The sequence below is a fragment of the Equus caballus genome, chromosome 12 (genome assembly GCF_041296265.1).
Source record: "Equus caballus isolate H_3958 breed thoroughbred chromosome 12, TB-T2T, whole genome shotgun sequence".
In the NCBI taxonomy this organism is placed as follows: domain Eukaryota; kingdom Metazoa; phylum Chordata; class Mammalia; order Perissodactyla; family Equidae; genus Equus; species Equus caballus.
The window spans coordinates 38,723,180-38,749,732 of record NC_091695.1 but is presented as its reverse complement, the minus strand read 5'-3'; the positions used below and the strand labels follow the sequence as shown (position 1 = coordinate 38,749,732).

At 50.3% G+C, this 26,553-nt stretch overlaps 2 protein-coding genes across 4 annotated transcripts; one reads left to right on the top strand and one right to left on the bottom strand.

The window, feature by feature from the left end:
- The first annotated feature begins 6,573 nt into the window (after window positions 1-6,573).
- Window positions 6,574-20,230, top strand: FADS1 (fatty acid desaturase 1). 2 transcript variants are annotated; one of them, XM_023654187.2, is made up of 12 exons: window positions 6,574-6,991; window positions 9,036-9,146; window positions 9,734-9,931; window positions 10,590-10,691; window positions 10,823-10,951; window positions 13,822-13,882; window positions 15,551-15,627; window positions 16,528-16,625; window positions 16,818-16,914; window positions 17,187-17,266; window positions 17,365-17,490; window positions 17,825-20,230. In XM_023654187.2, the coding sequence occupies exons 1-12, from the start codon at window positions 6,800-6,802 to the stop codon at window positions 17,874-17,876; spliced, it is 1,323 nt and encodes a 440-aa protein (XP_023509955.1). In that variant the 5' UTR covers window positions 6,574-6,799; the 3' UTR covers window positions 17,877-20,230. The 2 variants fall into 2 exon arrangements, with proteins under 2 accessions (XP_023509955.1, XP_023509956.1); XM_023654188.2 differs by lacking the exon at window positions 10,590-10,691 and having other exon boundaries at window positions 6,638-6,991.
- Window positions 20,231-21,811: 1,581 nt separating this feature from the next.
- On the bottom strand, window positions 21,812-26,552 carry FEN1 (flap structure-specific endonuclease 1). Of its 2 annotated transcripts, XM_005598189.4 has the most exons (2): window positions 26,218-26,552; window positions 21,812-23,721 (listed from the first exon to the last, which is right to left on the bottom strand). In XM_005598189.4, the coding sequence occupies exon 2, from the start codon at window positions 23,698-23,700 to the stop codon at window positions 22,558-22,560; it is 1,143 nt and encodes a 380-aa protein (XP_005598246.1). In that variant the 5' UTR covers window positions 23,701-23,721; window positions 26,218-26,552; the 3' UTR covers window positions 21,812-22,557.
- Window position 26,553: the final 1 nt, after the last annotated feature.

Genomic DNA, 26,553 nt, shown 5'->3' with positions numbered 1-26,553 from the left:
AGCTAAGACTGGAATAAATTTAATTAAGTGAATAAGTTTTAATATCAAAAGTAAGCCGGTACAAAAATTAGAATTTGGTTTTCTCTTTCTTAAAAGGACAATTTTCCTGGACTTTTAGTCTGCTCTTGACGAAGTGATTACAAAAGGTTTTCTTTACTTATGAGTGAGTCTCGCTTTGGTTAAACAGAGAACTAAGCATTTTTTCACAGCAAACACTTGATCTTGTTTGGCGAAGTGTTTTAAAACCTTTTGGTATTTTTGGCAAGCTCTCCAAAATTCCAATCCTAAATGAAGTTTCTTTTGACTTGACAATTTCTCTGAGAATTTTCAGAGGGCCCCTGGGACTTCTCAAAGAAATTTGTTTCCCTTCCTACAGAGGGAGATACTAAACTAATTAGGTTTATTTGGTATGCTAAATTGCGTGGGAAGCACTGTTGAGCAAATGATGATAAACCTTCTTAGTTATATGGTGTAGCTGAATATTATTCACTATCTTAACCCTGATACCTTGCTTCCAGCACCATAGGAGGAAAATGACCAAGACTGCATTCTATTATCTAATTTGGCTTACAGATGGGTTTTACTTAAATGACAAGCAAGGACATTATCAAGCTGGATATGCCGTCCAGCCTCGAGAATGCCCCCTACTTTCTATTGACTCTGATAATCCAGTGAAAGATTTCCCTCTACAGGCTCAAGAAATTGCCACAAAAGAAGAGAAGCAAAGGTGGCAACAAAAAAGGGGAATTTTTGACACCACCATGCAGATGTGATTCAGGCCCGACAGAAAAAAAAAAAGCCAGAGTGCCTATTGGAACACAATTGCCACTACTCTAGCATATACACCAATTAACCCACTGGCCACCTGAAAAGATGATTTTATGGGGAAAACCATATTTTTGGACACCTTCTCCCATGGTGGCCGATAAAGCATTTGCTCATTGCAATATGTGTCCCAAATATAACCCCAGGAAAACAGTTCATGGGTCACAACATCACTTTCCCCTTCTTAAGGGACCTTCTAAGGTATGGCAGTTGAACTTTGTTCAAATGCCAGCACCTCAAGGATATAAATATCTTGCTAATGTTCTGTGTGTTCTCACATTAGGTTGAGGCCTTTCCTTGCAGAAGAGTGATGGCTTTAGTAATAGGTAAATTACTGGAAAGGATAATTTCTGTTTGGGGAACTCCTACTGAGTTATTCAGTGACTGGGAAACTCATTCCACCAGACAAATAATGAAATCTATAATTAAATCTATTCACGACATTTGCCCAATAATGCAACATTTTAACTAATGGTACAATCAAAACTCAACTTGGCAAAGCTCTCAGAAGCATTTGATCTCTCATGGCCAAAAGCTCTTCCACTAGTACTTCTCAATCTTAGATCTACACATTTTGGTAAATATCAGCTGTCTCCTTTTGAAATAAAAACAGGAGGGTCTATGCAATTAGATGAGAAAATGCAAGAACCAACTTTCCTTAAGGGAGATGTATTACATTGTTGCCAGGGTCTCATTGAGGTGCTTAAAAGAAATGAAAATGTTGGTAGCTGATTCCTTTCCCAGAGAGCTCCTGGGAGATGAAGACCTTAAGGATCATGGACTACAACCTCAAGCTTTTATTTATTGGGAAAGGCATCAAACAAAAGACTGTCTGCAGCTCTGTTGGAAAGCACTATAACAGATAATTTTAACCAATCTGTGCATGGCCACCTAGCAGCTATACTTGTTCCTTCTTTGAAGCTAGAAGTTGTATCACATATAGAAGCTCTAAATTTACTCAACAAGCCCTTAATGATAGTCAAGCAGGAACAGCCTTGTTAAATACTGAAATGTCTTCAATGAGAAAGACTGTCCTTCAAAATAGAATGGGCTTAGACATTTTAATTGCATCCCAAGGTGGTACCTGTACAATCATTCAAACTGAATGCTGTGTTTTACACGTGATGAGTCTTCCAATGTGTCATCGCTGCTAAAGCACGTGAGAAAGCAGGTGAATGCCCTAAAGCAACCTGACACCTCATCCTGATTTGTTTAGTTGGCTCCCTTCCAGTATTGCCTCCCTTTTGCAATATGGATTGCAAGTCCTATTTCTATTACTCCTTGGAATTCTTGTATTAATCATAATATTCAAACTAATTACCATTTTTTTACTCAGTGCTGTAAGACTGGCATGCAAGCTGGAGTAATGATTGCTCAGTGACTTGAGATGGCCAATCAATCTTACAACCTTGGACAAATTTTCTTTTCTGATAAAGACTATGCCCAAGAACTGATTTTTAAACTAATCATTTCAAGTATTGAATTATTTGTTCTATAATTGTCATAAACAAGGAAAGTACAAGAAGTCATGTAAAAGCACGTGTACAATGTTTATGCAATAATCTAAAAATAATTGACAAATTGCATAACCTATAAAACACTTCTTCGGTCAATATATACCTCTATGCTTGTCCACTTTATCCGACTATTTCTCCCCAAGGTGGATAAGTGGGAAAATTAATGAAATAAAAGCCTAGCACCGAGGGACATGATGGACCCAGGGCAGACAGCAACTACCCTGGCACCAACGGGCAATATTTTGATCATCAATACTTTCTGTCGAAAGATTATTGATCCCAAGGGAAAAATGACAAGAGATTTTTTTCACATATTGAGGTATATGGGGTAACTATTCAGGTTCAAAAGTGATTCAGCTTGAACTAAAGAAGCCTGGCTTATGCCCTATCAAACAGACATTGTACATCTGCTTTAACCACTAAAGGAAAGAACAGCACTCTCTTAAGATAAGAATGCATACTGCCTCTCCCCCACCAATACCGAACATCAGTAAAGCCTTATTAGTCCCTTTCCTGACATCAGGGCCATGTTGACGTGCTAATTTACAACTGAATATCTCTTTGAAATTCTGATGAATATGTATCCTGGGCATGTTTAATGTATCTTCTTTGTCCTAAAAAGGTATAAGACTGTACTGAAAGCCGCGCTTCTCCAGAATGCTTTCTTCCTTTGTGGAAACTGCCTTCCTGGGTTATAATCCTCAGTTTGGCTCAAGTAAAACTTACCTATTTCTCTTATCTATAGAATGGTTATTGATTATTTTGTGCCAGCAAAGTCATAACTATTTTAAAAACACTCAATTTTCAACAACAAAAATGATCTAAACTTAACAAGGATGTCAAATTTAGTTGCCTTCAGTAGCAGGTTGCGTGAACTTATCTGAGAAGCAGTTATCATCAAAAGCATCATCTCTAGGTGCACACTGACCAGAAGTATTGTATCATGAGCGAAACTCATCAAAAAAGACATAGGCTGCTAGTGCTGGAAGGAATCTGGTCTCTCCGCTTTAAAAAGGAATCTGAGACCAGAGAGGTTGATAAGACATCCAGCATCACATGTCAGTAGGTGGAATGGCAGGTGTAGGTTCCAGGTCTCAGATATCAACCCATTCTTCTGTTCTACCACATTGACTCTCTTCCTTGCTACATCCCCTGTTGGAACTTGATGGATCCTTCTCTAACTTTGAAATACATTTAGAATTGAATTTGCCTGTAGTTTGATATTACAATTATTTGGATAGCATGAGGGGGGATTGGGAGACCCCCAGGAGAGATCCAGAGTGGTTGTGCTTCATTCCTGCATGTTTAGAGCTCACAGTATCGGTGGGGAGGCCGTCGGCCAGGGAGCGGCAGATCTGCATTCCTTTCTGTTCTGGTGACAGCAGCTGTGGTGGAACAGGACACATAGCGAGTGCTCAACAAATAAACGTTGCTGACAGCCAATTTGGCAACAAATAACAAGGGCCTAAAAATGTTCTTAGCATTTGATCCACTAATTAGACGTGTGGAATGTATCCTAAGAAAATGCTCATAAATATAAATATCTATGTCTTAAAAACTATAAACTAATATTTATGCTTAAATGTTCATCACTGCAGTATTTATACAAGCAAATATTTCTAAACAAATGTCCAACAAGAGGGAAAAGGTTAAACAGGTCAAGGTGTATGTATATGGTTGCTTGCTACAGTGCAGTAGACAATCTCCCCATTATCAGGATTCTAAGCTTAGTCTTTTTGTTTTATTCTAAATAGAGATCCTTTGTACTGTAAAGTTGCACTAAAAGACCAGTGAAGGGGCCGGCCCATGGCCGAGTGGTTAAGTTCGCGTGCTCCACTTTGGCGACCCAGGGTTTCGCCGGTTTTCAGATCCCGGGCGCGGACATGGCACTGCTCATCAAGCCATGCTGAGGCGGCATCCCACATGCCACAACTAGAAGGACCCACAACTAAAAATACACAACTATGTACCAGGGGGCTTTGGGGAGAAAAAGGAAAAATAAAATCCTTTTTTTTAAAAAAAAAAAAAAGACCAGTGAAAAGCTGACATTGATGCCTGGGGCACTGAAGAACAATTTCCAGGAGAAATCTGATGGTCTGGGGCCTGTTCAGGCCTGCCTTCTCTGGTTTCCTAGAAGCAGATCTAACGGCCTGGGAGGAAGAAGATGCCCCAGAGAAGCAAGGACAGCAACACTGACCCTGCCATCTCTTCTTTGAACCAGAGTGTCTTATCCCACAGAACCTTCACTACAGGCATAATGGCTGAGCAAGGTCTTTCTTCTTCCTCTTCTTCTTTTTCTTCTTTTTCTTTAATGAGATTAAGCAACTTGGCAGGAAAATAAACTTAAGAATATTAAACCATGAAACGTTCTCATCATGGCAGATTCTCCTCTGTTATTTAATATCCATGAGTTTCTTACATAATTGTAATCATACCACTTTGGGTTCTACTTTTGTCACTGCAAAGTATTTTCTCCCTATCAAAACAGTTCACATACTGCTCATTCGTAATCACTCTGGATCCCCATCGGGTGAATATATGCCAGTGAGCTTGAAGATTTTATTATCGAGACTTGCCGTGGTTTCCAGTTTTTGCTATTAAGTTTGCCATAAACATCTTTGTGGTCTCCCAGTTCCCACTTTTCCAAGAGTAAAATTTCTTAATCAAAGAGTACAAACCATTTCATTTCTCTTGTTAAACACCCCCAAATTGTTGGGCAAGGATTTTTTTTTTAAAGGAAAGTTGGCAGCTGCATGGACCATCATTTCCCAGCAAGGTGCAGTGGCCTGGCATCTTAACTAGAGGTCAGAACCCCTGAGTTTCCCCAAGGACACTTGGAGAGTCCCTTCCCCATTCTGAACCCGATTTTCTTCTCTATAAAATGAAGGATTTGGATTGAATGGATTAAGGTCCTTTGCTACCAGAAACCTAGCCGTATTTCTCCTAGTTTGCTCTGCATGCCCTCTCCTGACTCCTAGGGGCTCAGACTCCAGCTCAGGGCTTGGGATAAAGCTCTGCTTCCTCTCCCTTGGCTGCAGGGTCCTATCAATGTCCCCAAATACTAGTGTAATCAGAGGAGAAACAGCAGACCCCAGGCATAAGGAGCACAGGTGGGTTCAAATCTCCGCTCTGCCACAAACCCACTGTGACAAAATACTTCTGAGTGGCTCAGTTTCTCCATCTGTAACGGAGGTTAACAATAGTTCCTTCCTCATAGGGTTGTTATGAGAATTAAATGAGTTAACGTTTGCAAAACACTAAGAACAGTGCCCGGCACATAGTAAGTGCTTTATAAAGTTTTTGTGGAATAAATAAATGAAAACTCAGCACATAAACTCTGGGTCTCTTCATCCGGCAACAGCTTCTTGACTGGCGCCCCCAACCTTTGGGTGCTTTCCCATTCCTTCCTAAAACCCGGGGATCTGAGCCCCAAATCTCTCTGCTTAAGCCTGCTGCAGCTCCCAGTTGCCTCCAGGTTGGAGAAGAGACACCTCAGCTTGAGACGCAGGCTCTTCACCCAAGGCCTCCTAGAGGTCAGGAGACGCGGGCCACTGCCTTTTATTTAAGAATCCCAGTTGATTTAAAAAGAGAACATAAATGAAAACAAACAAACCAAAAAGGCAAAAAGGGCTACAAAAATTGTGGGGCATTTTTAATGCTACATTGAGCAAAGTAAAGCATGAAGACTCCCCGCCCCCCAACTCAATAAACCGTAATGATGCTGTTCACAAGACAGCCGCCAAGGGTTCTCAGCCTGTTACTTCAGGCAGCTCAACGGGTGGAGCGGCGCGCCCAGGGTGTGAGTTTATCAGGTGGATGCTGGATCCACCTGGAGGGCGAGCGTCCGGAGACTGGCGAGGATGTCCACAGCCTAAAGACCAGCCCCCTAGGGCAGCCTCCGCGCCAGGACGACATCGGCTGCCAGGACAGCCCCTTCCCCCCTCCCCAACCCTACTCCTGCCAGCCTGGCAGGCCTCCCTCGCCGCCGGGCCCTCCATCCACCTACTCCCTCGGCTCGGCCGACGCCCCCCGTCCCTGGCCGAGCCAACTCCTACCCCAAAACCCTGTGGCCACCCGCGCACTCGCGGCAGCCGCCCCCCGAGCCAGGCCGGCGCACCCGGGAGCCTCCCCAGGAACCGTTATCCTCGCCTGGGAGGAAACGCCGCAGGTCGGGAAGCGGGATCGAGCGGCAACTCCTCCCAGGAGCCCGCGAGGGGGCGCCCCTCGGCGCCCGCCCCCAGCCGCGGGCCCCAGGCCACGCTGGGAGGCAGGGTCTCGCTGCCCCCGCCGCGGGCTCGACCAATGGGAGAGCGCGCAGAGGGGCTCGGAGGGCCGCGCCGGGAGGGCTGAAAACCCCGCGCGCGGGCGGCGGGCTGCGGACGCGCGCTACACCCCGCGAGCCCCGAGCGCGCGCGCGACAGCCCTGCCCGGCCGGCGCTCAGAGTCGCCGGGCCCCGATGGCCCCCGAGACCCCGGCCCAGGGGCCGACCCCACGCTACTTCACTTGGGACGAGGTGGCGCAGCGCTCCGGCCGCGGGAAGGAGCAGTGGCTGGTCATCGACCGGAAGGTGTACAACATCAGCGAGTTCACGCGCCGGCACCCCGGAGGCTCCCGGGTCATCAGCCACTACGCCGGGCAGGATGCAACGGTGAGTGCTGCCAGAGTGGGACGGGGGACGAGGCCGCGCCGGGCGGCTAGAGCCAGAGGCTCAGTGCGCGAGACCGGAAGCTGGGCACCCACGGCCAAACACCAACTAATTCGGGGAAAAGCCGGTGGCGCCGGAGCATACCTGTTGCCCGGTGACTGGGTGTGCTGCCGGCACGGAGGGGCAGGAGAGAGGCTATGAAAATTGGAGCCTGGGGCATGGGATGGAGGCCTGCAACGTGCACACACAAACAAAGGGTTGCGCCGCCCGTGCATGCATTCCGTCTGTGGCCCTGAGTTCGCCGTCTCCAGCGTGGGCAGGCCCCAGAGCAGGGCTAGCGGAGAAGACAGCGAGGATGCAGGGCGCCTGGGATGGCGGTGCTGCCGAGGCCGAGGGAGAAGGGGTCGGTGGCAGGGAGAGGGAGTCTTGACCTGTCTCGGTGGCTGGGAGGGGAGCGCAAGCCGCGTCTTTACTGAGTGTGCTGGGCTACACTCGAGAGCGGGAGCGGGAGAGGGAGCCACTCTCGGGGATAGGGCTGAGGCGGGAGCCACCTGTGCCCGCTGCCTTGGGAACCCCCGCACAGCGTGAAGACGGGAGGGTGGGGAAGCGGCCGCACGGGCCGGAGAGGGCTAGGGGCTGCTGGTGCAGAGGGGAATGCGAGCGCCATGCTAAAGGTGGGCGGCCTGCATCCGCAAACACTTAGCGAGGACCCGCGGAGCGGTCCTCGAATCCTGTGGGGAAGTCACTCAGCCGCAAGCCAGCGGGGTCCCCAGCTATTCGCCGCAGCAGACATTTGTTTGCACTCCTGGGCAGTAAGCCCAGTGCAGGGTCGCGTCCCTCGTCCCTCGGGCCTCACCGCGAGGTCAGCGCGCGCCCCAGTCCCCGTCTTGCTGCTTCCCTTTCTAGACAACCTGTTCTCAGAGCTAAGGCACCTGGCGCCTCCCTGCTGGGTTGGAGAGTCAGGGATCACCCCTTGGGACCCAAAGGTTGGAGCCTTCGCTTCGCCGCGTCCCCTCCCCCTACATCCTTCTTTCATCCCGCGCCAGTGGTCTAACCCCTTCTGATGTCCCCATCCTCCGTCCTTGCCATCCCGGAGCGCGCCTCGGAGTTCCCGTTATGTCGCAAAGGGGCATAGACGCTTCCGGATGAGGGCCTGCCCCTCACTCTGACGTGGCCGGCCTGGGGCTGGAGGCCAAAGTCTACGCTGGTCACCCCAAGTGACCAGTGGGGCGTTTAGACTGCGGCCGCAGGCGAAGGCGTAGAGCGGCGCAAGCGCAGACGGAGCAGGCTCCGACGACGGGGCTTCCTGCAGTGTGATTTGGGGCGGGGGCCGGGGCTGCCGAGGCGGAGAGCGCGATTGGTCCGGATGTGTGGTGCCACCGGCCGCCGGCTCCGCCCTCGATCCCGCCTCGAGTGCCGGTTCCCAGCAAGGTCTGGGGCTGCCTGACCTACAGAGAGGACCCCACCTCGCATAGTCAGAATTAGCCTCCCTGGGGGCAGGGAGTGGTCAGAGCGCTAGGGAAAACAGGGATCCACACCTCGATAGCCGCAGAGAGGGGGAAAAACGCAGAAGTTCCCCGCTTCGGACATAAGGAGTCTCCCTCATCACACGTTATGGAGAACGCTGGCTCAGAGAGGGCCTTGTTAAAAGTCCCACGGAAAGAGAATTCTCATAGCCGCACCCATCCCTTCTGGTTGTTTCTCACCTATAACTAAACTCAAGCGCAAAAGCTGTACCTAGAGACGCCCAAAGGAAAGGCCAGCCCAGGCAGGTCTTTCTGTGGTCCCCCCAACCCGTGCTTCCTATTCCTTAGTGTGGTGCCCTTGTTACTAGAACACGGAGGCTGGGTCACCCTGAGCTGTGGACACCTGGGAAAGGTCTGAGCACCCTCGAAGGGCAGTTGGCTGGAGACAGGTAGTGTCTCTTTGAACTTGGGGACAGCCTCCTTGCTGGATCAGGAGGATGGCCTTTGGTGTGAGCCCTCCAGGAGGCCAGGGGCGGGTGGGCTGGTTTCCTCACTGTTCTGCCTTCTCCCCATCCTTGCAGGATCCTTTTGTGGCATTCCACATCAACAAGAGCCTTGTGAGGAAGTATATGAACTCTCTCCTGATTGGAGAACTGTCTCCTGAGCAGCCCAGCTTTGAGCCCACTAAGAACGTGAGAGCCGGTTTGCTGTTTGGAGAGCCTGTGGTTGTTGAGGGGCACGGGGTAGAAGGCAGGCCTGGATAGGATCACAGGTGACCAGTCAGTAGTTCTTGGGAGTCTTGAGGTCCCTGTTTCTCCCGCACAGTCACTGGGTCACAGGCCCACGGGAGCAGGGCTTTGGAAGCTAAGGTTCTCACAAGGCTGCCCCCACCACCACTGCCATCATCATCGTGAGACCTGTCCACTGAGCACATACTCTGTGCCAGGCATAACCTCCTGTAATCCTCACACATTTACAGATGGGAAAACCAAGGCTCAGAGAGGTTAAGCAGCATGGCCAAGGATCAGGCCATTAGTAAACGGCAGAGCAGGGACTTGAATCAGGTCTGTTAACTCCAAAGACCACCTGCTCTTAGGTGTGATGCCATTGCACCTCCTCCTGTCATCCTTCCTCAGTGTGGTGGTGTCTTTACCTAGGACGGTGGACTTCCCAGGGCTACCTGGGTGGGAGGTCTGAGCCTAACAGGGCCCTTGTCTCCAGCAGTGCTGGGTTCAGCCAGGAAGAGTAACAGCCCCACTCTCTCCACTCTGCTGCGCAGAAAGAGCTGACCGATGAGTTCCGGGAACTACGGGCCACAGTGGAGCAGATGGGGCTCATGAAGCCCAACCACGTCTTCTTCCTGCTGTACCTACTGCACATCCTGCTGCTGGATGTGGCTGCCTGGCTCACTCTTTGGGTCTTTGGGACATCCTTCGTGCCCTTCCTCCTCTGTGCAGTGCTGCTCAGCACAGTTCAGGTGAGAGCCCTTAGCTTGTCAAGAGCACAGCCGTGCTCAGCATCCCTGGGGAAAGCGCTTTGTCCCCCTGAGGAAGCCCAGGAGCCCCGCTTTCTGACCGGGACAGAGCCGAGGACTTGGGGGAGAGTTAGTGCAGAGAGAGAACACACATTCCATTGTCTGTGGCTTTCACCTGCTCGTGAGCCACACGCGCATCTGTATTTCTCACTGCCTCTCCAGCTCTCCTCCAAGGGTTCCCTTCTTCCTGCGGAGTTTCTCCTGTGAAACTCTGTTTAGGTTCTGTCACAGCCCAAATCTGCCTAGAGCCAAGATTCTGGTTTCTCGGCAAAGCAGGGCTTCCTCCCCACCACAACACTGCCCAACATGTTAATATGCTTGGGCCCTAATACTTGGCTGTCAGAATCCATTTGCCCAGCTGTCTGAGTTTGTCCCTCGCTGTCCTTTTCTGTAGTCTGGATGTTCAGTTCTGTAGACATCATAAATCAGAGCTCCAGAGCTGGGGAACTGAAGAACAGGGACAGGAACTCTCATGTGAGTTAGTGGCAGAGCCAAAGTTAGGAGCCAGGCGTCCTGACTCCTCTCCTGATGTGCTCAGTTAGGGTGCTGCGGCCATCACGGGCCTAGGTGGGTGCTCTCAGCGCTCACTGTTCTCTCCCAGGCCCAGGCTGGCTGGCTGCAGCATGACTTTGGACACCTGTCCGTCTTCAGCACCTCTACGTGGAACCACCTGCTACATCATTTTGTGATTGGCCAACTGAAGGTCACTGGGATGGGGAGGGACTCTCTGAAACTCCAGTCAATGAAGGGCTGCCTGTGGGGAGGGGAAGCACTAGGCTTTCATACTTATGGTCATACTCATACTTTCATACTCATGTCCCCACTTTTCTGTAGGGGGCCCCTGCCAGTTGGTGGAACCACCTGCACTTCCAGCATCACGCCAAGCCCAACTGCTTCCGCAAAGACCCAGACATCAACATGCACCCCTTCTTCTTTGCCTTGGGGAAGATCCTCTCTGTGGAGGTGAGTGGAGACATCAGTGACAAAGTCTTGGAGAATGGGAACCAGCCAGCACAGAGGGCTTTGGGGAAAATACATTGCTGTCAGAGTAAGACATGGGGGGCTGGGCCGGCCGGCTGGCTGTTTGGAAGTTGTGGGAGGCAAGAGGCAATTGACAGGCCTCAAGTCAGCAAATAGTTATCACATAAAGGTACCACATGCTGCTAAGGATCCAAAGGATGATCAGGAGGTTACTGTGCCAAGCCCTGCTCCTCCTTAAAGGTGATGGATGGCCCTCCTTGGGGGCTGCTTTTTTGACACCCCTACCCCAGGCAGTCAACGCCCCTGCAGTCTGTATTCCTCTCTTACACTTTGATATCCTACTGTGTCACAGTCTTCCCCATCAAGGGCTGGACTGTCTTACTCTTCTTTGATGCCCAGTGCCTAGAACATTCATTCACTGAGTAATTCTTCCCACCCATCTGATCCCAGTCTGACTTCCTGGGTGGTCAGCATTGGGTTTGAGTTGTCATCTGAGATTGTGAGCAAAAATCGTAATGCAGCTGCGAAAGGAAGAAGGCCTAGGAGTGGAGATCTGGTCTGCCCTTGGTGAGCATAAGACAGTAGGAGACTGAATGGCCAGCGGAGTTCTCCGAAGAGCTAATTTAAAAGCCTTCATCCCAGGGCTCTAGGCTGCAGTCAGAGTTCTGCCAGGTTCCTCGCCCCTACCTTCTGCCAAGAATTAAACTGTCGTTGAACACGTTTCAGTTCCAGGCAGGCGTTCAGGGTAGCCTGGCTCTCCTGTCCCCTCTGGCCGTGAGAAGAACTCTGGAAAGGCTTTGGGAGCACTGGCTGTCCTGGCACCAGGAGCCCCTAGCTTGAGGCTCATGCCCTACCTGTGCATAATGCCCTATTTTCCCACCTCCTAGGCAGGGATTTTCTTGGTTTGCTACACGTCCACCACTGTCTTAGGTCAACATTGTGCAGATGATGAACCAGCCCTGGTCCTGCCTGGCTCCGGTGGCTGCTTCAAGGGCAGTGTGGGTTATTTATTGGGCAAAGCATGGGGCTCTTGGTGGCACTTCTGTTGTCACTATAGAGGGTTAAAAAAGGTGGGAGTCTAAGTAGAAGAGCACCTTCTCACACCACTGCCTAGATTGCTTCTTGGTACTAGGGTTTTCAGGAAATCCCTGTCTGCAGACACTAAAAAATAGAGAATGATCTGGGACCAAAATAGCCTCTCTTTTTTTGCCTAGTTATGAGGCTGAGGGTAGGCTGCCTGTTAGTAAATGCCTGGCCTACAGGCTGCTTGGCGCTTGGTTCAGCCCTTCTGGGTACAGTTTAAATGGGCATTGATGCCCATGCTGACCCAGTGGCATCCACTTCAGTGCCTCCCAACTCTCCTGGAGAAAAACAAAATGCAGGTGACACTTCACCCTAAACACAACCTTTCTGGCCTCCGAGAGTCAAAACACAACAGGGCAGTTATTAGGATCATAATGGCATTTGATTGCCATTCAAGGAGACAGCAGTGTACGGGGCTCCCCTCCATAACAGTTCCAAAATAGGAGGCCAGAGTTCTGCCCGCCCACCCTACCACACAAGACAGATGCTCCTCTTCCGGGTTTCGCTCTGAGTTAATGGTGCTTAGGATGGGAGGAACTTCACCCCCACATCCCGCAAGCCTTTTAATACTGCCTCCAGAATGTATCCCAAGTCCATCAACTTTCTCCATCTCCACTGCTTACCATCCCCAGGCCTGGTCCATTTCAGGGCTGGATTACTGTTCCAGCCTCCTCACTGGTGTCCCTGCCACTACACCTGCCCTGTATAGTTCATTCCTCCACCTCCAGCCAGAATGAGTCTTTGAAAGCACAAAGCAGATAATGCTGCACCCACTGAAAGCCCTCCAGTGGCTTCCCCTCCCCAGTGGAATAAAACCCAGACTCCTTACCGTGGCCTTAGCACGGCTTTCTAAGGTCAACATGATTTGGCCATCCCTAATTTTCTGGCCTTATCAACCATTCTCCCCTGTTGCTTACTATTCCCAGCCACTCTGGCCTTCTTTCTGTCACCTGAACATCCCAGGCCTTTGTACTGGCTCTTCCCTCTGCTTTCAATGCTCTCCCCTGAATTTTTGCATTACTGGCTGCTTCTCATTATTTGGGTCTCAGTTCAGCTGTCAGCACCTCAGAGAGGCCATATCTGACCACTCTAGTCAAAACACTGCCTCCCTCACTTTCTGTTATATTTTCCTTTTAATCTGTAATTACCTTGAGCTCTGTTTACAGAGTTTCTGTTTACAAAATGAGCATCCTCTCCTCAGATTATAAGCTCCATGAGGGTAGGAAATTTCTATTGTTTACCTCTGTACTCTCAGAACCTAGAACAGTGCCTGGCACACAGTAGGTGCTCAATAAATGTTCAAATAAATGACCAAAAGAGTTTGATAGAGAAGATCAGGGCTGGAGGTACAGGGAATATTGACCTGTGTAGGGGTAAAACTGTTGTCCATGGAGACTCTGAGGTCAAAAAAGTACCAGATGGGAGAAAGGAAGGGGAGAAGGTGGAGGGGCCGGGAAACCTTAGGATGAAGGTGTCTTTGGAGGAACATGAGGAGTCCTGAGGACCTGCAGACCTGTGCACGTGCCTCATGTGGGCCCAGGCATTGAGCGGCATGCCATGATGTGGTGCACGTGGCAGATCACAGCCGGGGGCTTCATGCATCAGGTGCTAGAAGGAAGGCTGGGCCAGCTGGAGCCTTCCAATAGCACCCCCAAGCTGACAGGCCCTGGAGTAGGCCTAACCTCCCAAGCAGGGAAAAGCCAAGGTCATGGGGAGCAGAACAGGTGGCTGGTCTGCGGGTGCTGATTTGTGTCTGCTTTTTTCCACAGCTTGGGAAACAGAAGAAGAAGTACATGCCATACAACCACCAGCACAAATACTTCTTCCTGAGTGAGTGTCCTCATCCACACAGGGGGATGCCTGGGCCAGGGTGCTGAGGGGGTGTGAGGACGAAGTGACTCCCCAAGCCATTAGGGTATTTTAAGTAAAGGCTGGAGAAAGGACCCCATCCACAACCTACCATATCAGCTGAGCCACGTCAACAGTTAGGCTAAAATTTAGTCTAAGGTCATCTGTGTTACAGGCAAACTAGTTCCTCTAGTCCCACCCCGGCTACCACAAGAGAACTGCGTGGTCAGGTGGGGCCATCCCAATTAAACCGTAAACCTCACCTTAACCCTTGTCTAACAGAGAGCTGTGCCAGTGTGACCCAGCAGGGCACAGTCCAACCCCCAGGGGGACAAAGGTGGACACAGCTATGGGAGGACTGGATCCAAAGAGGGAGTTGGGGAATGGTTGGAGCTGAGGAGAGGAGATTTCTGTGGTTGGCTTAAGCTCTCTGAAGACTGCTATATAGTCCTTGCTTTAAAAAACTGTAATGCCTAAAATTTGAGTTTAAAAACTCCTTTAAAAATTCAAATTTTTAAAGGAAAGGAGGGGTTGATTTCAATGATCCTATTTTAGTTCAAAAGAATTTATCCTAACTGCCTATTACCAACCATCCCTACTAGAGAAAGGGGGATGGGGCAGAGGGTGGAGCAGAAAAGTCTGGGAGAAAGAATGTTAGAATCCATGGCACATCAGGATAGAGGAGCCATGGGCGGGCACTGTAATGCAGGGGCTTATAAGCAGCATCAGGGAGGGCCCTGCAGAGAAGGGACACAGAAAAGGAAATGGGACAGCACAGAGGACGGGATCCACTTCTTCAACTCCCAGGGGGTTTTTTGGGTGTTTTTTGTCTGTTTGTTTTTAAGACTGGTACCTGAGCTAACATCTGTTTTATTTTCTTCTTCTCCCCAAAGCCCCCCCAGTACATAGTTGTATATTCTAGTTGTGAGTGCCTCTGGTTGTGCTATGTGGGACACCAACCCAGTATGGCCTGATGAGCGGTGCCATGTCGGCGCCCAGCGAAACCCTGTGCCGCCAAAGCGGAGCGCAGAACTTAACCACTCTGCCAAGGGGCCAGCCCCATCAACTCCCAGTTTTAAGCGAAGTCCCTCCACCACTGCCCACAGCTCTAGGACTTCAGGTTGGGTGGCACAAACTCATGTCCTTGGTCCAAGAAAGTGAGCTTTCAGCCTGTGAAGGATCACAAGGTCATCCCCCCTACCCCAACACACGTTTTCCTGCTCCTGTCCCTTCACCTACATGGTGGAGCAGCCAAGAACATGGGGCAGATGGCTGCAAGGACAGGCATAGGGCCAGTAGTAAGGCCCCTGGCAGAAGCAGGGCAGTGGCCAGGGCAGCTGCGAGAGTATTAGCCAGGGCCCTTTCAAGTCATGGGAGCAGAGCAGGTTCCATGTGTGGAGGCAGTTTCCCTAGTGGCCCTCTTCCACTGGAAAAGAAAGCCACTCCCACCCTGCACCCTGCCAGCGTCCTCTTGGGAGATTGTGTCTTCTTCACACTTGCATTCATGCCCGCCTTCAGTGCCTGTGGGTTCCACTGGATTGTGGTGCCAAGGGGCAACGGGAGGAGACGGCAAGGGGCAGCCCCATGCCAGAGGCCCTTTGTGACCCTCATGCTGCTCACACCTCCTCCCTGTCTCCATTTCCTCCCTAGTTGGGCCCCCAGCCTTGCTGCCTCTCTATTTCCAGTGGTATATTTTCTATTTTGTTATCCAGCGGAAGAAGTGGGTGGTGAGTATGCACAGCCCAAGAGTCCCACATCCTTTGTCTCTAGGACCCTGAGGGAGGGGAAAGGGGTCTCCAAGGGAAATCCTACTGAGATTCACTCCAGGCCTAATTGAGAGGAAAGTAAGAGAACTAGTACAGACCTTCCTTACCTCTAGGTGGGATGATTTGGACTTAGGCAGCCTGACTCCCAATGCCCTATTACATTCAGCCAGAATCTCCTGAGGTTCTTGTGCTGGGAACAAAGCCAGGGGCCGGGCTGGGGAATGGGGAAGATGAGTAAGAGATGGCACTTAGTCTTGGGAAACTTCTGATGGAGCAGGATGTGGTTGACACCGGAGAAGAGGTACAAGCAGAAGCTTCTGGGATTCCAAAAGGGGCCTGACGACATCTGGCTGGATGAGGCATCAGAAAAGCAGGCTGGCCTTGGAGGACAGGCAGAGGTGGGGTAGGGGCGGATGGACTCTGAGCAGAGAAGCTGGGAAGTGAGGGGCGAGTTTAGCCCCTGGACATGGAGAGGACTCAAGTGTCAGGGGAGGAGCATGGTGCAGAAAGTGACTGGAGATTTGATCAGTGCACTGGCACAGACTGAGCCACGGTCCTAGAAGATTCACTTGGCAGCATGATGAAGGGATGAAGGATTTAGATGGGTTGGGAGGAGCTGGAGGCCTTGGTACCTGAGAAAGAAATAGACAAGGAGGGCTGGTAGGTGCCACTGGGAATGGACGGAAGGAGCAGCGGCACTAGATACTGCAGGATTGGGCAACGGAGAGAAGCTGACAGTGACTGAGTGTGCCAGTGTGGGGCCCGGGAGAATGGCTGCATCATGCAAAGAAACAGGTGAAGTGAGAGGAAGAAGCAGAGGTGCTCTGTGCCAGTCCTAATGCTCTCTGCCTCTCACGGCAGGACTTGGCCTGGATGGTCACCTTCTACGTTCGCATCGTCCTCACTTATGTGCCATTGTTGGGACTGAAAGGCTTCCTGGGCCTTTTCTTCATGGTCAGGTAGTATGTGATGGGGGAGTAGGGACTGGCAAAGAAAAGCAGATGTTTGGGAGTAACCAGTCCGGTCTGGGGGCTGTGCTGGGGCTTCAGGTGGCAGGGGTTTTCAGGTTTGGCTCGGGAAGGTGGCTTGGCTGGAGCAGCGGTCTGAAGGAGAGTAAGAACTTGTTTTTGTCTGTGCGCCGTGTCCACCAGGTTCCTGGAAAGCAACTGGTTTGTGTGGGTGACACAGATGAACCATATCCCCATGCACATTGATCATGACCAGAACAAGGACTGGTTCTCCACCCAGGTAAGGGACGGTCACTTGGAAGACCTGCGCATAACTAACGCAAAGGCTGGGTGGGCAGAGACGCAGGGTGTAGGGGGTGCTATGGTGTAACAACAAAGTCCCCAACAGCATTGCCTCATTAGCTTGAAGCTTCTCCCCTGCCATCATGTGGAGAAGGGAGTGCCCAGGGACAGTCCCACACCCCACCCCAGCCACATTTACCTGGAGAAGGCTGGCCTGGCCTTTCCATCTGGTACCCAGAACCATGCTCTCCCCTGTTCTTTTCCTTCCAGCTCCAGGCAACATGCAATGTGCACAAGTCTGCCTTCAATGACTGGTTCAGTGGACATCTCAACTTCCAGATTGAGCACCAGTAAGTGGGGAGACCTAGGCACCGGGTCCTGGGGAGGGTCCATGTGTGCAGGGGAACAAAGAATTGGAGCCACTGACCATGCCCTCTCCTCCCTCAAGTCTTTTCCCCACGATGCCTCGACACAACTACCACAAAGTGGCTCCCCTGGTGCAGTCCCTGTGCGCCAAGCATGGCATCCAGTACCAGTCCAAGCCCCTGCTCTCAGCCTTTGCCGACATCGTCTAGTGAGTACCTGAGCCTGGAGGATGGCTGCGGGGTGGGGCAGTGGGGTTGGTGGGGAAGTGTCGGGTGGGAGTCACAGGAAGGTTTCCCCGGCCATCTGAAATGGAGGTCACCGAGGCAAAGGCAGGGCGTGCTGTTGGTCCTGTGGCCAGCTCAGGCCTTGGCTCTCAGGGCCAAGGCTCAAGCCTTCTCAGAAGCGAAGGGGAGGAGAGCGTTCACGTGGAAGGCGGCCTCCATGCCTGTTAGTCTCACTACTGTACTTCTGGTGGGGAGTTTGGCTTCTCACTTGGCTCCGCCCTGTCTCCCTCACTGCCTGCTCCCATTTTGCCCCAACAGCTCACTGAAGGAGTCCGGGCAGCTCTGGCTAGATGCCTATCTTCAGCAATAACAGCAGGCCCCCATCTGGAAGAGGAGCGTCTGGAGCCAAAGCAGAGGGGAGCTTGAGGGACAATGCCACTACAATTCTAATATCCAGAGGGGGTGGGTTTGAGGAGATAAAGGCTCTGACTCAAACCCCTCCCCTTTCTTCTCCAGGCACAGATCTAAGTCTCAGAGGGGTGGGGGAACAGGCAGGCCCCCTGGAAGGAGGGAGGTAGCTGTTGGGACAGGGATGTGAGAGTTTTGTTGTTTCCTTTTTCTAGTTTGGCAGATGCAGTAGGTTGGTGAGCAAAGAGGAAGTCAGGAGAGTATTAGAAGAATAGGCAGGACCCACTGAGCCCAGAAATCACGAGGAAGTTTAGCAGCAAAATTCCACCCAGGGAAGGAGTAAACTCATGTCACCGGTCCACTTCTCAGTGCCTTCTCCGCCCGTGTTTGCAAATCTCAGAGGTTCACAGGCCGGAGCGGAGACAGGGCAGCTGAGCCTTTTGAGTAAGATTTAGAAAGGAAGCACGAGTGCTTAGAGTTCTGAGGCCTTGCACAAGCCAGTGCCTGGGAGCTCAGCTCACTCTACGACTAGATGTCACCTGTGGCTGCCTCAGGCTCCCGGAGAAGCAATTTTTCCACTTTTAGAAGCAGGCAAGGCAATGGCTAGGACTGTGGTTATTGGAGACATCTGGCCCTAAAGGATGCCAGCACTACTGATTTTGGCCCCATGTTCCATCCAGGGTACTGAGGGAGCCTTAGGTCTTAGGTCTTGCCAAAACAGCTACCAGAGAGTTGCTGGCCATTAAAAATCCCTTCAGCTTTTGATTCATCTCTTCTAACCACCCCCCAAGGAAGAGAACATTCCCAGAATGGGGAATCCACTTCTTGCTCCATAAACAAGAGAGCAGATGGGGCAATTTAGTCTTCTCCCCAAAAACAAATGGGGCTTTCAGTGGTTCCCCTTCGCTTCCCTACCTGTAATCCAAGTTTAATAAAATAGCAGTCAGTGAACACATGGGACCAAGTTGGGAGATAGTGAATTACCAGGCATGAGGAAAACACACGTTTCAGCCAGAATGTAAGGGATGTAAGAAATTTTCTATAACCTAAATTATGTTATAGCATTACTTTTGAGCAGGAACAGTGGGTTAAATATAATCAAGTCATAGTTCTAAACCAGAAATAGGAAGATAAAAACACAGAAGTTTGTGATCATTGTTGTTGTTGTTAGGCATCTTTCTCTGTTGGGGACCAGGTAGGAATTTAGGATAATCAATCTAATACTGAAATAGGATTTTTTAATTTCTTGGTTTTTGAAAGAGACAGTTTAACCCATCTCTAGAGAGCAAACATAGGAATGTGCCCCCACGAGTCTCGCCTTGACTCCCAGGGCTTGTCATTGGCAGTCACCCCCTCTTCCCTCCCCACTCCCACTCCCACCTGTCGGTTCAGGTGAGGGGATTATCCACCTGTTCAACAGCATCTATTAAGCATATTGATAATTTTGGACACTGGGTGGAGAGGACCTCAAACTACAGGAAAAAGCAGAGCCCCAGAAGAGTTCACGTTTAGTTTTAGGAGAGAGTGGCCGTCAGGGAGATGAATGTCGTACGGCATGCTGGGATGGGGTTAGGGCACCACCTATGGAAAGGCTGTCGTGATTACTTAGAAATTTGTCAAAACAAAGACAAAAAGATTAAAAAGGAAAAAAAAGAGAAGGGGGAGAACAGGTTGCAGAAGAGTTTGGATCTTTTCCATTTGGGCAGAACCTGGTTAAAAACAGCATAGGCAGAAAAATGAGAATTGAAGAGTTCTACTTTCATTGGCTCCCTCACTCCAGAATAGGTGCTGATCCTTCCCCAGCCCTGCTCCCTGCTACCTAAGGTTTGGGTGTGGCGTCACCAGCCTGGCAAGCCGTCCAGCTGTGGGCCCAGGCTACACGATCTGAGCAAACCCAGTGAAGTTTATTGAGCCAAAGTTCAGGTCCTCAAAGCACCTCAACCACTGTGGCCTTCTCTCCTTAGCCTAGACCAATGTGGTCTCACATGGCCACAAAAGGACACACCAGTGACAAAGAGCTCAGACTGTTACAGTGGTAACACGAGTGATCTCAAATCCAAACGATGACGGATAAGAAAACAGGCTGAGAGAGGACAAGTCACCTCTGGTCACAGATGTGACAGAACTAACATTTCAACTCACTTTTTTAGGACTCCAACATCTATGTTTATCTTTGTTACTTTCATCCTCCTACCACTTTGCCGGAGGCATTCTCTTTAATTAGGCCGGATATCAGTATTCCTTTTGTGTGTGCCAATTTTGTTACCACTTCCCCATGACATAATGCTGAGAAATAAAATTTGATGTTGACCCAAATGAAGGCTATTAATGCACTTGTAATCGACAATGCTCTTCTACACGTGTCGACAGGACTCCCTGTGCCTTGGCTATAAGCTACTACCTCTGTGGCTCTAACTTCTTTCTGAACAGATTCCCCTTTGCATAAGCCCCTTGGGCAGAGGAAGGAACAACAGGACCCTCCGGAAAACACCAAGGCACAGGTGGTCCACGGCAAAAGGAAAAGCAAAGGCAACCCCTTCCCACGATCTCCGTAAGTTCAGATGCTACAGTGCCTAGATTCACGAGCCAGGTTTTACCTGCATCGTTTCCTATCACGAGGCAATGCCCTCACCCTCTGTAACTCATTTCTCATCTCAGTGGGTGGTCCCCATAAGTCTCCTTTTTGCCTAAATCTTTCTCTGCAGGCACAGTGCCTCAGAGCTGGACTGCAAAGCAATGCCTTTTAACCTCCATCCTACTAGAACAGCTCTCTGAGCAAGAAGATTAGAACATGCTAAACAGAAATTTGCAGACCTGGTTTTCCCTGCAGTGGGCAGTGGTTAATAAACTTCTAGAAAAGACCAAGCAACTCAACTTCAAAAAACCAGAGGAAAACAAACCACTCTCCATGCTTGACAACCAGAGGGTGCAATCCCATAACTAGAGCTACTGCACCAAAGCGATAACCCCTGAGTAGAAGTCTTACTGCCTCTGGGACCCCTTACTGCAGGCTTAGAAGAAGAGCGGAAATAAATCGGCTTGATTCAATCTGGGGAAATCGGTTTCACTCGTCATCAACTGCTAGAGAGAGCAGTGAACAAAACTCAGATGCAAGGGATAGAACTTTCTGTCTACACCACTGAGTCCCCTAGTCATGAGGGCGTTGTGGTGAGACTATATCCCATTCCTGCCTCAACTAGAGGAGCTCTTATATCCTGAGATTCCACGCAAGATTTCACTTGAAAACTAGGTTGCTCCATTAAAAATTTTGAAAACCACTGGTCTTTAGTCTTCTACCTGCTTAATGTCAAAATGTTGCCAACTTAAATTTCAGGCCACTTACACTTAAGTGTCCTTGTTAATAATCTCAAATGGCAGTAAGTGATAGAAATGCTAAAAAGTTAAGAAACTCAAACAGGACAGCTCCCCACCAAGTTTTACGAAGACTACAAAATTTTCCAAGTACAACAACATTCCATCTCCATGAGAAACAGTAACGTGAATTTGATGGCACAAAAGGAACAAGGAAGTGGTTTCTGAATGGTAAAATTCACGATTTACAAACTGGTAAAGTAAATGCTTGGATGCTAGGAGTAGTTGATCTAAATTGTAAGGCTGTCTCGGAGAAGTGCCTTTATCTTACACAGTAGGCGGAAAACCAGAAATCCATTCAATTTATTCAAACTCCTTTCCCAGCAAGATAAACTAGGCACCCCCTCCAAACGGCTGAAATACCGCCAAAGCTGCTCCCGCCATTCTATAGGGCACGGCGCCATCTTGTGGCCACTCTCAAACCACCTGTTAATAGGGTGCAATTCCAGCATGTTATTACATTCTACCTGCAGCCTAGGGCACTCAAGATGTTTTCAAATGTTCTCAAAGAACATGACATTCTGGTGACTTTTGTAATTTTATTGACTCTTTCTCCTCATACCTTTAAAACAAAAACAGCACATGAAAACAGCATCTTATTCCAAAGTCTCAACTCAGTTGATTGCCTCAGAGAGGCCATAAGAACTTTGCCACCTTCCGCCTCTGAATACAAATGTAAAGACTCAAGTTACATAGCAAGTTCAAGTGTCTGCCCACCCCAGGACACATACCCAGTCATCAAACCCTTGTTGCCAACTTCAGGGACTCTAGCAGAGGCCTGTCTCATTTCTTAATGGCTCTTCCCATCAGTTACGACTGGGTCTTCCTGATGGCTGTCCTTCAGGGTGAGCCAAGGCCAAACCAGAGACCAGCGCAGTCTGGTTCCACCATCACCTCCCCACCAGCCACCAGGTGGCCAGCCAGGATATCCTGTACAGTCATTTATCTTTACCATTCATCCCCATCTCCCCTCTTCAAAACTTGTTGCTGTCACTTTCAAGTGACAATGGATTCAGTGTCCATTAAATTGCCTGAGAGGTGGTTTGAGCCTGACATACTTTCCTGAGCAAAAAAGAAGAAAAACCAAGTACCTCGGTGGCTTTCCTGCCATAAGATCAAGTAAAAAAGGGAAAAGCACTACTGAGGAGGGTAGTGCTGGAGAAGCGATGCAGTCCCCTCCCTGCCCCCGTGGCGGTTTCTTTAGCGCTAGCTCTTGAGGGTACAGCAAGGCGAATATTCTGGGGTCAAGGAGGCTTAACGAGGGGAAACATTTATTTGCCCCTTTTGAACTTCCCCGCTGCCCCAGTCTTTGCCTTCTTCTTAGCAGATCCCTTGGGTTCTGGCTCCTTGCGCTTAGCTGAGGAGAGCGAGCCAGTGACCTTGAAGAAATCATCCAGGCGGCCCTGGGTGCTGCCCTGGCGGCTCTTGCTCAGCCGCTTGACCCCACTGCGGATTCGCTCCTCAGAGAACTGCTTTTCGCCACACATGAACTTGACGAGCTCTTCTTCATTTGGCTCACTCCATTTCAGCTCCACAGTCTCCGGGTCCAGCACCTCAGGCTCCAGGAAGAGCTGCTGGGCCTCCTTGTGGAGCCAATTTTCCGGCACGGGGTACTTGTTGGGGTCGAGCCGACGCACGATCTCCTCGATGCTCTTGTGCTTCTGGATGAGGTCCACGGCCCGCTTGGGCCCAATGCCCCGGATGCTCTCACAGTAGTCGCTGCCCAGCAGGATGCACAGATCCACAAACTGCTCCTGGTTCAGGCCCAGCTCCTGCAGGATCCGGCTGAGGTGGAACTCCTGGATGGGCAGCTTCTTGGCCTCGCTGGCAGTCAGATGCCGCATTAGGACAGGGCTGCCAAAGGTCAGGCAATCCATGTCCTCCGTGGCGGCAGCGTAGACCTTGCCAGCCTTCACCAGGGCAGCACAGCTGGCCTCGGCCTCGCTGGGTGCATCGAGGTAGGGGATGCCCATGAGGCTCAGTAGATGCTTGCACTCATCGTTGTGTTGCTTGGTGACCTTCACCAGCCGCTTTGTAAACTTTTCCACCTCCTCCTCAGCCCCAGCAGCCTGAGCCTGTTGCAGCTGCTTCTCTGCCTCAGCCCGCCGCTCGCCGCGTTTGGCCAGCTCACCTGACTTGAGCTGGGGTGGCTTGCCGTCAAAGACGTACACGGGCTTGATGCCATTCTCCATCATGCGGATGGTGCGGTAGAACATGCCCATCAGGTGGCTGGTGGTCTCACCCTCCTCGTTCTGCAGCACATCCCCACCCTGGCGAACAGCAATCAGGAACTGATAAATGCTCATGGAGGCATCGATGGCCACCTTGCGGCCAAAGTAGCTCTTGATGTCATTCTCCCGGATGGCACCAGGGGCCACATCAGCAATCAGTTTGGCCAGGCCTTGAATTCCCATAGCAACACAGAGGAGGGGCAGCTAAAAAAGAAAGGCCAGTAAAACAAGGAGGAAGTTAAAGGATGCAAAAGGACCAGGGGTTATAACTAGCACTATCTCACCAACTTCATGCCTTCAGCTAAACAAATTCAGCACAACAGAAAGAACACCACGTCAGCACTGCACAAGACGAAAAGATGAACAAGACAAAGTTCTCATTCTCAAGAAATGTACACTTAGTAAAGGAGTCCACTCAATTAATACTAAGGCTTCCTGAGCATCAGGAACTGAACTGGTGCTAAGGGAAATAAGACACTGCTGATGTCCTCGAGGGGCTTAAAGTTTTGTGGCTAAGGCAGCAATAGGGCTAGCCTGCAATCAGAGCTACAACAGATGTCTGCATCAAGGACCAGGCAAGTCCAGAGAAGAGTGCCTGGCCCAGCTTAAGGAGTCCAGGGATCATAATAGTACAACTGGGCCCTGAAGGACAGGCAAATACTGGCGAAACAAAGGAGGTGAGATGTGATAGATATGAGAGCAACTATGATACACGGCTGAATGTGTAAAGAGGTCAAATAAACACATCAGCATCTATCTTCTTGCCAATTCATGAGCAACACGTTCCTTCCTCTTTTGCACCTTTACACCAGTCATTGAACAGCCCCAGCTCATTCCTCCCGCTCACCTCCTCTTAGCAGCTGTGAGGGTTAGTTCTGTGTGTCAACTGGGCTAGGCTACAGTACCCAATTATTTCATCAAACACTAAACCAGGTGTTGCTGTGAAGGTATTTTGTAAATGTGGTTAACATTTATAATCAGTCGATTTTAAGTAAAAGAGATTATCCTCCATGATATGGGTGGGCCTCACGCAGTCACTTGAAAGGTCTTGAGAACAAACATGGAGGTTTCCTGAAGAAGAAATTCTGCCTCGAGACTACACCATCAACTCCTGAGTTTCCAGCCTGCGGGCCTGCCCTTCAATTTTCAAACTTGCCAGCCTCTACAATCAGCTGAGCCAATTCCTTAGGATAAATCTCTTTACATATATATATATCCATATCCTATATCCTCTTTGTTCTGTTTCTCTCGAGGACCCTGACGGATTGGGCAGGCTTGAAGGAGGACTGGCAAAAATAACACACCTGCATGGGAGTAATGTGGCTTTCTCACAGACTGCTCTAATCTCCCTTCAGAAGCCCGTCAGCACTTAAGAGTTTCCACCACTTCCATGATCATGATGTTACCAGCAGTTTTAAGACTCTCGTTTTGTATTTTATCTCTACCACTGAGTCTGAACCATGAATTCCCCGGCTCCTACTCCACCCCAGGCCCTGATCTAGCCATGCTCTAGTCACTCAGCCCAGGATGGCACTTCTGTGGTTCAGGCCCCTTACCAAATATCGCCTAGGGCAGTGTTTCCCAAACTTCAGGCAGGCCCGAATCACCTTCCTAATTTTTGCAACTTCCAACTAAAACTTGTACTTTCATTCCCTTAACATTTTCTTTAAATGGACACCATTTTTTAAAAACTCTGGTGAAAAGGAGAACTCATCTTAAGCAATCATATCTGTGTCATACCTGGGTTATACCTAAATATATAGCTATTAAAAAGGATTTTTGGGGTGCCACTTAAAGTCATCATGTACCCACTGGTGGAACGTGTCCAACACTAACAAATATTATACTAGGCCTTATGATGGTTCTGCCTCTTCCTTCACAGGGTTCTTTCTAAAGTATAAGCGATCCTGTTACATTCCTCTTTCTAATTAAGTCCAAACACCAGCATGGCATCAAGATCACCCAGTCTCTAGCTCCCAACCTACCCTCAGTCTGGGAACCCAAGAGAAAGGCTGGGATAAGACCCTTTCGCTCAGCTGTGCCCTCCTCCCGCCATCCTATAGCCCCTTCTAGACGGTCCATCGCATTTTAGTTCCCTTGTGAATGGCAGTGGCCTTGCATTTAGGCGCCACCATTCTCCATCGGTGTAACATCACTTAGTGTGGGACATTACTAAGGTAGTGAAGTTTGGTTTTCTCGTGTAGGAAATAAGATGATAAGCACGGTTGTCTTGCAGAATGACTGCCAGGCTTAACTGAGATAACAGACGAGAAACTCTGAACATACACGAAGGGCTCTGCAAACGTTCCCCCCGCAGAAGCCTCTCGATCCTGTCTCATGCCTCGAGCCGCCTGCTTTGCTAGCACGTGTCCAGAGCGGACAATGCCTTGTCAGCCCGTTATCCTCCCGCAGCATCCCAGAGAGATGGGCAGCAAAGGGGTCAAGATTAAAAAACATTTCTCAACCAGGGTCTTAAGTCAAAACACACAACGACCCTGTAAAGGGGTCGCTATAAAGGGGAAGCTATTATCCTCTCTCTACACACGAAGAAAGAGGCTCGAGGTTTCGCGACCGTCCCGCGGCGGGAAAGTGGCAGCCCGGCGCCCTCGCCTCGGCTCCGCGCGCCGCACACGGCCCTCCACGGCCCCCGGCGCAGAGCCGACCCCGCCGCCCTCGGAGGCGCTTCCCGTGGGGTCTCACCTGGCCTCTGGAGCGCGAGGCCTCGGCAGCGAGCGCTTGGTCCGGTGTCCCCCACGACAAGCCTCAGCCAGCACCTGTCTCAGCGCGACCGGCGGGTACCCTCTCGCTCAGCCGCCTTCCAAAGCCCGCGCTCCCGTCACGTGACCCGCCGCGGTGCACAGCCTCCTGGGAAGTGTAGTTCAGGCCCCGATCTCCTCAGCCAGCTTCTCTCACGGCCGACAGTCTCGCCAGGGTGAACGGACTCTTTCAGCGACCCTGCTCTACCCTTCTCCACCACTTGTCCCTACTCCATATCAGGCCCCCGTAGGTCCCCAGCTCCCTCTATACCCGAAACCA

What these genes read in the sequence shown, in the direction of transcription:
- FADS1 (XM_023654187.2), top strand. Translation starts at nt 6,800, where the DNA reads ATGGCCCCCGAGACCCCGGCCCAGGGGCCGACCCCACGCTACTTCACT. An exon ending in GCTTTGAGCCCACTAAGAAC is followed by an intron (nt 9,147 to 9,733) that starts GTGAGAGCCGGT and finishes TCTGCTGCGCAG; the next exon opens with AAAGAGCTGACCGATGAGTT. An exon ending in GCACAAATACTTCTTCCTGA is followed by an intron (nt 13,883 to 15,550) that starts GTGAGTGTCCTC and finishes TTTCCTCCCTAG; the next exon opens with TTGGGCCCCCAGCCTTGCTG.
- FEN1 (XM_005598189.4), bottom strand. Translation starts at nt 23,700, where the DNA reads ATGGGAATTCAAGGCCTGGCCAAACTGATTGCTGATGTGGCCCCTGGT.